General features: G+C 41.0%; 1 protein-coding gene across 1 annotated transcript in view; it reads right to left on the bottom strand.

The window, feature by feature from the left end:
• LOC310730883 (lysyl oxidase homolog 4) overlaps positions 1-9292 on the bottom strand; it is a 32420-nt gene extending 23128 nt beyond the window's left edge. The window contains exons 1-4 of the mRNA XM_083550098.1: positions 9183-9292; positions 7621-7879; positions 6059-6624; positions 5276-5493 (exon numbers count right to left, since the gene is read on the bottom strand). Of these exons, the coding sequence (XP_083406224.1) occupies positions 5276-5493; positions 6059-6624; positions 7621-7879 (1043 nt within the window). The 5' untranslated portion in view covers positions 9183-9292. The remainder of the gene's footprint in view (positions 1-5275; positions 5494-6058; positions 6625-7620; positions 7880-9182) is intronic.
• Positions 9293-12936: the final 3644 nt, after the last annotated feature.

Below are 12936 nucleotides of genomic sequence, written 5' to 3'. Positions count from 1 at the left end.
GTACCATGGTCGATCCTGCACTCTGACCCTCATGTTCTGATATTTGAGAGTGCTTGTGGAGATTTCATCCCAAAGGTGTTAAATAGGCTTAAATTCAAAGCTCTAGTGCAGAGCACTTAAGATCTTCGCTTCTAACCCATATTAAGCATCATTTCATGGACATAGCTTTGTGCACAGGTGCTTTGTCATATTGGAACAGGGTTGGGTCTCTTAGTACAAGTGAAGGGAAAATCTAAAGCTACTGTACCTGAAGACATTCTATACAACTAAACTCAGTTTGGTGAGAAACAGTTTATGGCTGGAAAAGTCAGGTACCCAATACTTCTGCGCATATGGTGTATATATTTATATTTTAATCCAGTTTGATCTTTTTTTGATAGAGTCTCAGATTTTCAGTATAAATGCTTGTATAAACAGCAAGTGGAATGGTGTTACTGTGTCTCCTGCCAAATTTCAACCCTTCACGCTTCAACCAATTTGGAAAGAACAACAGCTTTGCACTGTAATCTGGACTGTAACCTTCTTATTCTGTATATAACTTCAATTTAGTGGTTACATTCAAAGCCATTTTTTATTTCAGGTTCTTATAGGAGGTATTTCTGGACAGAAATTAACATGCACATTTTACTGGGTATAATCATATGTTATATTCTAGCAGCAGCAGCACCCACTGTGCTTTCCTTCAGATGTAGAACATGGCAATGGTCACTGAGATATTATACAACGAGTGTGTTTATAATATATTCACCCATCAGTATAACATTATGACCTGACTAATATTGTGTTGGTCCCCTTTTGCTGCTAAAACAGTCGTGACCTATCGAACATCAACAACATGAACTTCTTCAGCAGTTTGAGCTACAGGAGCTCGTCTGTTGGATCAGATCCACACGGACCAGCCTTCACTCCTCACGTGCATTAATGAGTCTCGTCCCCCACGACCCTGTCGCCCTGGTTCACCACTGTTCCTTCCTTGAAGCACATTTGATAGATTCTGACCACTGCAGACCAGAAACATCCCACAAGAGCTGCAGTTTTGGAGACGCTCTGACCCAGACGTCTAGACGTCACAATTTATCAAACTTGCTCAAATCCTTACGCCCATTAAGAACAGCAAGCTTTATGATTGCATACAAAATATCTTGGAGTTATAAGTCTATTCTAATGTACTTATGTTGAGGTTTTGTAGAATCTTTTGTCTTTTATCCAAGACTTATACTGAATACAATGCAATAGTTATTTGGGCCTGGAGATGTTAATTTATGCGAGAGTGAGCAAAGTAAAGATCTCAGGCTTGTATTGTTAGAGTGTGTAATATAGTGGCATTGCAAACATCATCTTGCTTTCTTCTTTATCTTGTATGACTTTTAACTGGGAGATGTGGAAGCTCAGAGCTCAGTTACTGATCAGAGGTTCAGCTGTTCAAGACATTATATCACCAGACTCATCACTGGGCCCTTGAGCAAGGCCCTTAACCTTCTGTGCTCCAAGAATTTCACTGTGTTATAATGTATACGTGACAAGTAAAAGGCCACTCACTTGGAGAAGGGGCAGCTCAGTGTTTAAGATGTTGGACTTCTAATCAGAAGGTCGTGAGTTGAAATCCAAGCACCACTAAGCTGCCACTTGCCCTTGAGCAAGACCCCTAATGCTCAGCTGCTCAGCTGCATGAATGGGATAACAGAGCTGCTCTGGAGATAGCTGCAAGTCGCTCATCTAGAATGTGTACATTGTGGTGGTACTGTTTTTATAAATATATATATAATAGAAGTAGATTCTTATCTTGGTGTGACAGAGTTTCTGTAAATGTATGTAACCAGGCATATAATATATATATATATGTATATAATGTGGGCAAGTGACCTAAAATTCTGCTGAAGTCCCATTAGACGAGTGAAAAAGTCTGAAAATTGACTATGATGGTTGATAAAACAATGAACTGGATTTATAAACTAGTGCTGCATTTTCTCTACAAAAAGCCAAGTTTTTTGCATTATGGATTTGCTGAATCAGCGCTTCCTCCCAGACACACTGTGGGCTGCACCATTATGATGAGTGGGTGTGGGTGTGAATCTACTGTATGTTTGTCCTTTTTTTTTTTTTTTTACCCACTTGCTATCACAACAGGACAGATCCGCTCTAACCCAAACGTCGCTCCTAATTACAGGCTGAGCGTGGTCTTTAAAGAAAACTGTTGATTTTCTTCCTCTGACACAATGTACTTTCTTCATCATGGCGTTTACATGAGATGAAACATCCGTAATCATGCTCCATCATCTATCCCAGTGTGGGTTTCGCCTGGGACGTTGTTTCGCCTCAAGCCTCAAGTCTTATCACATAATTTTTTGACAAAAACAAATTCAGAGAGACAATAATCACGCAGCCCTTCTCATAACACGGGGTGAATTTCCTCGGTCAGCTGTTTGATGTGGAGAACATGATGACAACAGCCTTTAGATTAAAACACATACTTGCAATCAGTGTACAGGGCTGTGACAACATGCTTCCTGTGAAACGCTTAGGATGTGGCCATGAGCTCATTTGCAGGTAGGGAGATATCGTATACGCCGCCTGAACTCTGCTGAGGAAATGGAGATAGAAGCAGCAGATGCCGAGGCGGCGTGATCTCAGAGTCAGAGAGAAAGGAGTGACATGAACAACAAGGTTCAACAGGTCGTGTTCGATTTTAACTCGGTCATCATTGCAAAAGTGGTGAGATTTAGCTTTTAGCTCCAAAAAAAAAAAAATAAAAAATCATAAAATTTTTCCAGCAATAATCAACATTTTAAAGAGGAATGTGATGAAGTAGGAGAGACAACACTCAAATTCCAGTAGAGAGTCACAGTAGAGACGCATTACAGCTAGTGAGCAAGAACGTGACAAGCATGATGGTGATGATACTAGTATTAGCATTAATTTTAAATTCTTGGAAGGAAAGAAAGAAAGGGGCTTTTATACTCATCACATATGCGGTACAGGTATTTCCTGACCCCGTTGTCGTGGTCTAGCGTACCCAAGAGACATGAGGAATGGTGATCAGTATTGGGTAGTAATTTAATAATTTAACAAATTAAAGTACATAATTTAGCAAAACAGAGCAATTTATACTACTGAAACTATAAACTATATATAAACTATATATACATATACATATAAACTATACAGTATATATGTATATGGAGGAGCGCCAGTTTCCTGAGACAAGGAAAAATTGGGCTTTGGAAAAAAAAAACCCCACACACTCGTACCGCTATCGTACGTTACATCACTGTGAAATTCGACCTTATATTCCAATGGTGTTCAGATGTATTTCCACTGGAATGACCATCAGCGCAGACAAACATTGAGACTGTAAATTTTAAATGAACACGTGTGTCCCCATAATGTTTATCCTGTGTCCTGTTTAACGGTTAAATAAATAAATATATACGTTATTATCCAGCTGTAAGCGCCGAGCAAAGATAAGCATCACAAAGAGTCATTAAATTCAATTTAATCAGCGTGCGACCTTTTTCATAACACTGGCGGCATTTCCTAAATGAGCTTTTTGATGTCGGGATCATGATGCAAACACAGACGCAATCAGTGGAAAGGACCTGCTTCCCCTTAAATACCTCTCAATGCATGCGGTCATGTATGTGCTTTTTGTGGAAATTAAAAAAAGAAAAAAGAAATGTGTATATGTATATATAGATTTATAGATATATACACTCCCAAACAAAAGTGCGATTGATTGGTGAATCATAGAGTTTGTCTCAGAGAGCAAAAGAAAAATGTATCTAAAATAAAGAGTCTGAAAACAGAATCATGCATTCCATAATACACGTTATTCTTCACATGACTCGCAAATGGAGTGTTGACTAGAGTGCTGACTTCAAAAGTCAGGAAGGAAGCAAGAAGGGGGAAAAAAAACAATTCATGAAATGGAAAATTACATTAGGCAGCGGCGATTTTTTCAGCACGTAGTCCGTCTAATTTAGGGGACGGAGTTTGGAGTGCAGGGTATAACTTCCAGAAAAAGGATCTGTGGTGAAGTATAAAGACAGAGAGAAGCAGCGTTTTCCGTGGCGGCTCGGTCTATTTATGGATGGGGGTGGGGGGGGGGGGGGTCACATGGTGTGGACGATTTAGTGGTTTTCCAGTTCCAGGGAAAAGTAAAGGAGAAGAGGAATTACTCACGTCTAAAATGGCTATAGTTTGGTTACTCGACCTTGGATCCTCCATAACAGATGCAAAGAAAATATATTTAGGTGACAAATTTCTTTCTCTCTAATGCCAGAGAAGGAAAGAGACACGTCGTGTGTTTCTACTTGAATTATATGAGGTTAAAAAAACAAAAACAAACACAAATCGCTCAAAGTGAGAATAGTAGCTTGTTTCATAAACACTCCTACACAGATTATACTATTCCTGTACAGTAAATCTAGGGTTAATGACATCCTGCAGCATGAGAAAAGATGGAAATAAACATCCAAATGGGTTAATATACTGCTCTGGGTACACTAAATGTATGTGCACCCCTGACCATCACACCCATATGTTAACATTGGACACAGACAATTATAAAGGTGGCGGCTCAGTGGTTACGGCATTGGACTTTGGATCGGAAGATCGTTAGTTCAAATCCCAGCACCACCAAACTGCTTCTGGTGGGCTCATGAGCAAGGGTCTTAATCCTCAACTGCTCAGCTGTAGTCGCTCTGGATAAGGGCGTCTGCTACATTCCGTAAAATGTATAAAGGATGTCTTTGTATGCTGTAGAATTATTATTCAACTTCAGTTGAACAGTTGCTGTATGACAGCACGCAAATTGCGATTTCTCTCTTCATCATGCAAGACATTATAACAGGAGATTTTTTATGTTTTTGCTTCAAAAGTGCATAACTTACATTGGACTCAAGTCACGGGCTCATGGTGTTTTTATTGTTTTTTAATTTATTTTTTTGTTGTTGCATGTAAAATTGTGAAGGTGTTTCTTTAATGCAGTTTTGTTGAACTGCACAATAAATGTAAACTTTTTACTTTTATTTGAGTGGATTTTTAAACCGGTATTTTTAAATGTATTTATGTAAAATTTCATTGAAGTAACAGTAACTTTTACTTAAGTAGAACATTTTATTACTTTTCTAGCTCTGTTATTAAACAGATCAATGTAAATATGATGCAACATAATGTCTATGCTGCAGTATGTGTTCATTTAGTGATATTTTTAAAACAATTAAAAAACTTAAAGAAGGAAATGGAATTAAAGAAGAAGAAGGAGGAGTCGACTGACCTGTACAAGCGCTCGTCATGCTGCTCTGCTTTCGGAAATCCCAGCATCCCACACACCACTCGACTGCTGCTCAGGTCCCAGCCAAGGTTACACACGTGCCTCCATCTCCCAGCATGCTTCACTTCGAGCACTCCTTCCGTTACCATTGAATTGCCCCGAGTGCCAGGCAAAACCGGGCGGAGCCGAACCTCTTCCAAACTCCCCCTTCCCGATCCACTCTGCTGAAAGAGTAACGCAAAACGTGCACTCGTTTCATCACGACATTGTTTTCTCATTGTGTTCTCAAAACAACAGTTCCGACAACTTTAATGTTCAGTGTACCGTAGAATATACGGACCAAGGAGGAAGCAAATGCAATAAATGTCTGGGTTCAGCAGAATGCCAGTCCCAATGAAAAATGCCAGCACTCCGAGCGAAATAATTGTTTTTGCATGCCAAGACATGACAGATGGTGAAAGTAGATTGTCTGGTAAACAGTAATTAAAAGCCATTGAAGGTTTTTCTGTGCGTTAACTTTGCCACTAGACTGTGCAGAACGACATCAATGAAACAGAAAAACAAACTAAACTGGTCGACTGTTAAGAGAACGTTGAAAATTTGTCATTGTGCAAACAAAAACAGTAGCATGTTTGGGCTGTGATGGGTTTAAGGGTGCACATGCACATGCACATCTGGGAAACGGATCAGTGAATGAACTCATCATCAGTCCGCCATGTTACATCACTACAGTAGAATTTACTATTTAAATAGGACCAATGCTGTTAACTACAGTGTTCAACCTACCTGTTCAACAGTGTTTGTGAAATCAGGGTACATTCTGTTGTCCTGCTCGGTAATGGGATCAGACTGTTCAGACCGAGGCGCCGGGATCGACTGTAGATTTTCATATCTCTCTGAGCCAGACGACTGGGCCACTGCTCTGGGTTGACTGTCCTGATTGCGTCTGTTTGGGGTCCTGCTTCGGAGGTAATTGGGCAGTTCGTGCCCTTGTGGCACAGAGTTTTCTTGCCTGCGTGAGTCTGCATTGTCGTAACCGTTCCTGCGCAGTTGGATCTGATGGCCTTGCAGTTGTGGTGAAGAGCCTGGAGAGACCCGGGCAGAGTTTCTGTTCAGAGCGATCTCGTGACCTCGACGTGTGGGCGTCTGTTCTGGTGGACGAGGCTCGGAGGTGGCAGGTTGTACGGGTTCACTGTAGCGTGGTACATGGCCCTGGCGTGGACCCTCTTTGGTACATACGACGCCCAGGTCCTCAGCGTGGGTGCAGTCGTGCGTACCCCAGCCATTAGAGCGACAGTCAGAGAGAGAAGTCTCTGTGCCTTTGCACACCACATTATCCAACCAAATATTCCCTTGAACGTGAACAAAGACACAAGAAAGACAAGTTACACTCAATCTTTTGATGAAAGGAATGGAAAAAAGGTTTGAATCGAGTAGAAATGTCTGATTTGGAGGGAAACTTCCAGGAGCTCAACTGTCTCTAAAGGTTTCTCAAGAACAAGAAAGGATAAAGGATGGAAAGTAATTGTAAAATATATAGTTTTGCCTCTAAAGGTTTTATTTATCAATAAGAAATGGAATGTTCAAACTTCAACTTGACACCTCTCCTAAAGTCGCTCTGTTGTCTCTCTCACCATGTTGGATACAGATGTTCCAGATGTCTTGCACCGTATCTGTACAAAGTGCTCTATAGCACAAACGTGAATGCACTACTTTAAGCAAGAAGCAGAAGTTTTGTTTCTGCTAAAATGTCAGTCATCTTATTGGCTGAAGGGAGCTGGTGTGGAATAATAAGATCATTAAATCTCTAAAGGAAAACCTTCAATGAGACCAACAGGGAGCCCTGGAGAGGGGTGTTTGAAGATGCACAATAATTGTTGATGTTGAACTTTATTAAGTTGCAGGGTTGTGGTGTAAAGCTTAGCATTCTAGCAATACCAGTGAAACATCTGGTCAAGGTTGCAGTGTAATTGAGATACTCGATTTAGACAAATATTGTGGACTCCTGAAAATGAGTTCAGAGCTCTACAGCAGATCTTCCACTCCAACCCATGTAAAGCAGATCTTCATGAAACAGGATTTGTGCACAGGGGTTTTGTCATGCTGGAACAGGGTTGGATTTCCTAATCTGTGTGTCCCAATACTTTTGTCCATATAGTGTGTTTGTGTCCAAAGAATAACTTATAATAAGGTTTAAAAATAATGTACACACTTTGATTGAAGTAATGCTCCATGTATTTGCGCCCTAAGTTTTAGTAATAAAAACCACTGCAGTTTTTCCCTCCTTCATTAATAATTAAAGAGGGAAGTTTGATGGAAAAACAGAAGCACCGACACGCGCGTCTCACCTCTGCCCTGTCCGAACCTGGCGCTATGTGCCCAGGTGAGACCCTGTCCGTACCCGAGTTCTCGGCACACCACATTAGCCAGGTTGATGTCCACCTCGTCGTCGCACACAGATCCCCACGCGCCATTGTAGAACACCTCCACGCGCCCCTCGTGCGCTCCGGACCCGCCCACCAGTCGCACCTGGAACCCTGGAGGCACCGCGCGCGCGAGCGGCAGGAGCGCGCACAGTGCGAGGGTGAAGGTCAGCATGGTGTCCATCTGAAAAACCAGCAGGAGGGTCATGAAATGCACTCAGGGTTTAATCATGACAGAAGAGAAGCTTCAGATTCAGGAGCGCAAACTTCTGCTCTCTCTCTCTCTCTCTCTCTCTCTCTCTCTCTCTCTCTCTCTCTCTCTCTCTCTCTCTCTCTCTCTCTCTCTTTCTGTTATTTTGTTGCAATTTTCATGTGATTTATTGTTTCATTGTTTTTGAATGCGATGTTATTGGTTTAGAATCTGATGTTACAATAAATCAGACAGTCTGAAACTTGGGCGGGGGGGGGGGGGGGGGGGGGGGGGGGGGTCCTAACGGGTTGAAGAAGTGTGAAGCCGATCACTCAGTGTTCCTAATATTGTGGCCGGAGTTTCTGTTGTTGCTCAGACCTTCTGCTCTTCTGGACCATCTGCCTTAAACTTGAACGTGTGTGTTCTGAGATGCTTTTCTGATCAGCACTTCTGTACGCAGTGATGGTGAGGTGTTCAAACCTGATCATTCTGATCTGACTTCAATCATCACCAAGGTGTTTCTGCTGCACTAGTGCCACCCAGTGGATGTAATCTCTGGAGACTACATACATTTTCAAAGAATATCTGTAAACCAGCCACATATCTGACTCTGACAACCATCTCTAAAATAACCTGTGATCATTTTTCTGTCTCGTATGAACATTGAGATCTTTTCATTTGAGGTTAGGGTTGAGTGTTGGGTTTAGGTTTAATGTTAGGTTCTTGGTGAGGGTTTATATATAGATGCATTCTTGGAAGCCAAACTGCAGGTGTTTTCTACAAAGGTAAGGATGAAGACGTGCGATAGAGGAGGTCAGGTTTTCTTTCACACGGTTAGAGGGTGTTCTGATGCCTGTCCTGATCTTCTGCACGCTCCCACAAAACCATAAAACACTCACAGTGCAATTTTCCACTGACTGACTTATAATTAGCAATCCAAATATTTCTCTACTCTTCCAGAAAACTCCCAGGAGTGAGAATCTAAAAGTACAGTATCAGAGCAGTGTCATGAATTTAAACAGGGAGGAGGAAAAGGAAGGAGAAACAGTATTAAATGTGGATCATCAGAAAGTAATCCAGATAAAACTACAATACCACATGATACTTCAACCATCACATGAACATTGCCACGTGCCAACTCACTGAGAGCTTCGCCCCAATGCAGCAGTTCACAAGTGCATGGAGATGAAACTAATAAAAAAGTGTAAGAATAATAAGAATAAGAAAACATAAACATAAGAAGGATGAGAAGAAAGATGCAGGAGAAAGAAGAGAGCGAGAGATGAGCTCTACTCACCTGTTAGAAGAAGCTCCTGTGAGGAAGCACAGCGAGTCAGACTGAGAAGAACAGAGGGTGCGTGAGGGTTTTGGATTCTGCTTTTCTCTCCCTCTGCCTTTCTCAACTCCCTCCCTCTCCACTACTTCTCTCTTCTTGTTCCCTCCTTCCATCAATTTCTCCACCCCATGTTTTTTTTTTCAGCTTCTTTTGCATTGTCTTAATTATTTATTCTACACAAAGCACTTTTAGAAATACATGATTTTAGAAAAATCTTTTTTTTTTACAGTATAAATACTTCTCACTGAACTGGCAGCTTCACCTTGTGCTTCATTTTGGACGTCTCACTCCACATTTACTTCCTATTTTGGTGTTATTATAATCTCCACTGTTCTGGAAAGATGTTCCACTAGATTGTGTGCTCATTCTGCTATTAGGGTGTTACTAAAATCAGCTACTGATGTTGGTGAGAAGGTGAGGAGGTCTGAGGTGCAGTCAGCGTTCACATGCATTACTCAATAGTGTTGGAGCTCTACAGCAGGAGATCTTCCACTCTAACGCATGGAAAGCAGATCCTTCTGGTACTGGCTTTGTGCACAGGAGCATTGTGATGCTGGAACAGGTTTAGTTCATGTGAAAACTTCATCCTCCTGCATTCAAATACATCTAATATAATTGTGTGCCTCAGACTTTGTGCTGACAGTTTGGAGGAGAAGCACATCTGGCTGGAAAGTTCTGCTCTCTCAATACTTTTGTCCACAAGGTGTATTGTATACTTATTTATCAGAACACACAAAATGCTGATAGAGGAATGACATGGTCTGATTCTACTCGGAGAAGGAATTGTGAGACTGTAATAGTAAAAGACACGACATCTATGGAACCATGGAAGAGGATTAAAGTCAGGCTCTGGAAGCTTCAGCTTTCTGTAAAAAAAAAAAACATGTTTTCATTTTTTTGTATATAAAAAATGGTAGGTTTAATCAAAACCTCTATAAACCAGGATGTAATACTTTATTAATTTATTATCTACATACAATTTCACTAAAATATTGAACAGTCATCCATGACCAGGAGCCACAGGAGAAAATTGGCCATGCTCTTTGGGGAGCATTGTGATCATCTCGCTCTTTCATTTGTCATCACAGTCGTGGGAATCTGTAAACATGCATGAAAAAATAGCAGATACTCTTCCCCTCTGAGTGCGCTGGACGGCTCTGTGATGCGATGAGCTGATGTGGTAAAAATAGATGTGGTTCGCTTCAGGAGGAGGAACGTGTTAACATTCAGCCGGTTGTATTTTAAGTCAGGGTTGGGTGGGAACGGGCGTTTGGGTGGAATATGGTGGGAAAGAAGACGGTGACTACAAAAAGTGTAAAAAACCCTGATATAAAATATAAACATGAGGGTAAGATGGAGGAGATTTATATGGCAGATATCCAGGGAAGGGGGTGCAAGGAATTTGTATCAAACTTGAAATATTAGAGGTAAATAATAACGTTTTAACTGATATTTATTTGAAATAATGGCATCAGTACAATCAGTGATGCCATTATTCCCCCCCCCCACACACAGAACCCCCACTAGTTTTTTTTACGTTTCCACACTTCCACCTTGCACAGTAATACAGCTCCCAGTGTTCTTCACCTCCTTTGAGCTTTTCATATTCGTCTTTGAGAAGAGGGCAAAGTCCGCAGAAGCCAAATCTGGCAGTGCAGAAGTCAATCTCACGTGTGAGAAGCTCAGTGACAGGGTGCGCATGTGGTCAGAATGGCAGACGTGTTAACGCACGTGGTCAGAACAGCACCAGTCACAAGGCTCCTGAAGCGTACACGACAATGTCTTGTGGTACACTGACTTATGAAGGTCGGTGCTTCCTGTGACTTTGCGTGCAGCCTTGTGCTGCCATCTGGTGGTGTGTTACAAAACTAGTTTTAAAACGTTTTGATACCACCTCGTAAACGATATTGCAAATCACAATGTTTTAATGTTTTAATTGTGTCCCTTAAACGATTATGAAAAATGGGACGTTCTAAAAGGCTTAACGTGGATTACTGCGATAAGACAACGTTTTTAAAGACAAAACTTATTTAGCAAATTAATAATAAACTATACTATTTACAGACAAGCACAAGTCCAGAATACGAACGTAGCAGGTTTGATTACGTTCTCCCATAAAAAACTGAAGAACAAAAAAGCTCAATGCGATAATACAGAGATTTTAAAAGACCAAACTGCTTGTCTGTACATCGTATTCTTTATTATTAAGGTGTTTATTGAGTTCGGTCTTTTAAAAACGCTGCCTTATCGCATGAAACCATGTTAAGCGTTTTTCACATTCAGCGTTTTAGAATGTCCCCATAATCATCTCTCGGTCTCCAGGAAATTCTCTTGAAGGTGACAAACCTTGTGATTTGCAGATTTGCCTCTGTGTGTACAAATTATACAGAATAGTGCAAATTCAGTGGTAGGAATCAGTTGTGTAGAGACGATGGACTGACAATCAGATGCGAATTTCCTCATGCTGGCAAATATAGACCGTGATATACCAACATTTTTGACTGTTTTTTGCAAAAACCCAGATACACCCTGCTAACGCGTACAAGTCACATCCCAAGGTGAAATGTTTTCTTTTCTTCACACCTCTGTGCTTTTTTATCATGGTGTCTCCCAGTGTCATGTTCTGTATCAGTGCCATCTCATACCCAGGAACTACAATGAGCCTTAAAACAATGTGGAATTCACCCCAGTGACCCTCTGACAAAAACCTGGAATAAGTGTAGATTTGGAAAGTGTGAAAGCCAGTTGGAGTGTTTGTGCATCTGTCTCTTTCTTTCTTCCTTCTTTCTCTGTTTTTCTCTAATTACACAGTAGTGATGCTGGCTCGAACCCGCACCCACAATTAGTGGTGTCATGAAATAAGTGCTTGATGTGCTCTTCAGCAATAAGCCGAAGTGCTGTTTCAGTTTTTGCTGAGAACAGAACGCAAACTCCACCATCACCACCACCACCACCACCACCCTCTCACCACCCCCTCATCACCCCAGCCCCCTCCACCCTGTCTCCTCAGGGGCATTACAGTCGCTTTTAACCATTTCATAACTGCATGAATGTGCTCTACAGTCTCGTACACAAGCCCAAGTGAGTACAAGTGAGTTATTTTTAGCACATTACCCAAAGTTTATTTGGATCATTGGTGAATAATTCGGATTACTCACATTACTCAGTAATGCGTGACATCACGCCACTAACGGCATTAAATTCGCCTTTTATACATGTCAGGATTCTATATAGGATTTAAAGTGAATTTGAGGATTATATTAACCCATGCTACTACAATTGTACGCAGAATTATCAGTAGAATAAAAGCTTTAATTTGATATGTAAGTGTTTAATGCTTTAATTTTGATTCAAGCTCACTGAAGACAAATGGACATGCTCAGTTTGGTGATTTTGTCTCCCTCTAGTGGTAAACTAACACTCTGCATCTATTATAAGTTTGTTTTTTTTTCCCCACAAAATCCGAACAGAATCTCTAGCACATTTGTATCATTAGATAATTAACACACTTGTTTGTGCACATTGATGTCTGTAATATGACTTGCATACTTTATAAACATGTTTTTTTTTTTTTTTTTACAATAGTACTGGAACACCTGACTTTTCCCAGCCATATGTAAAAAATTCCCCAAACTGTTCCCACAAAGTTGGATGGACACCATTGTATAGGACATCTTGGGATGCGATAGCATGACAACTTTACTAATGTGTCTGA

This window comes from Silurus aristotelis (genome assembly GCF_946808225.1).
Source record: "Silurus aristotelis genome assembly, chromosome: 9".
Taxonomy (NCBI): Eukaryota; Metazoa; Chordata; class Actinopteri; order Siluriformes; family Siluridae; genus Silurus; species Silurus aristotelis.
This window is presented reverse-complemented; position numbering and strand designations above follow the sequence as displayed.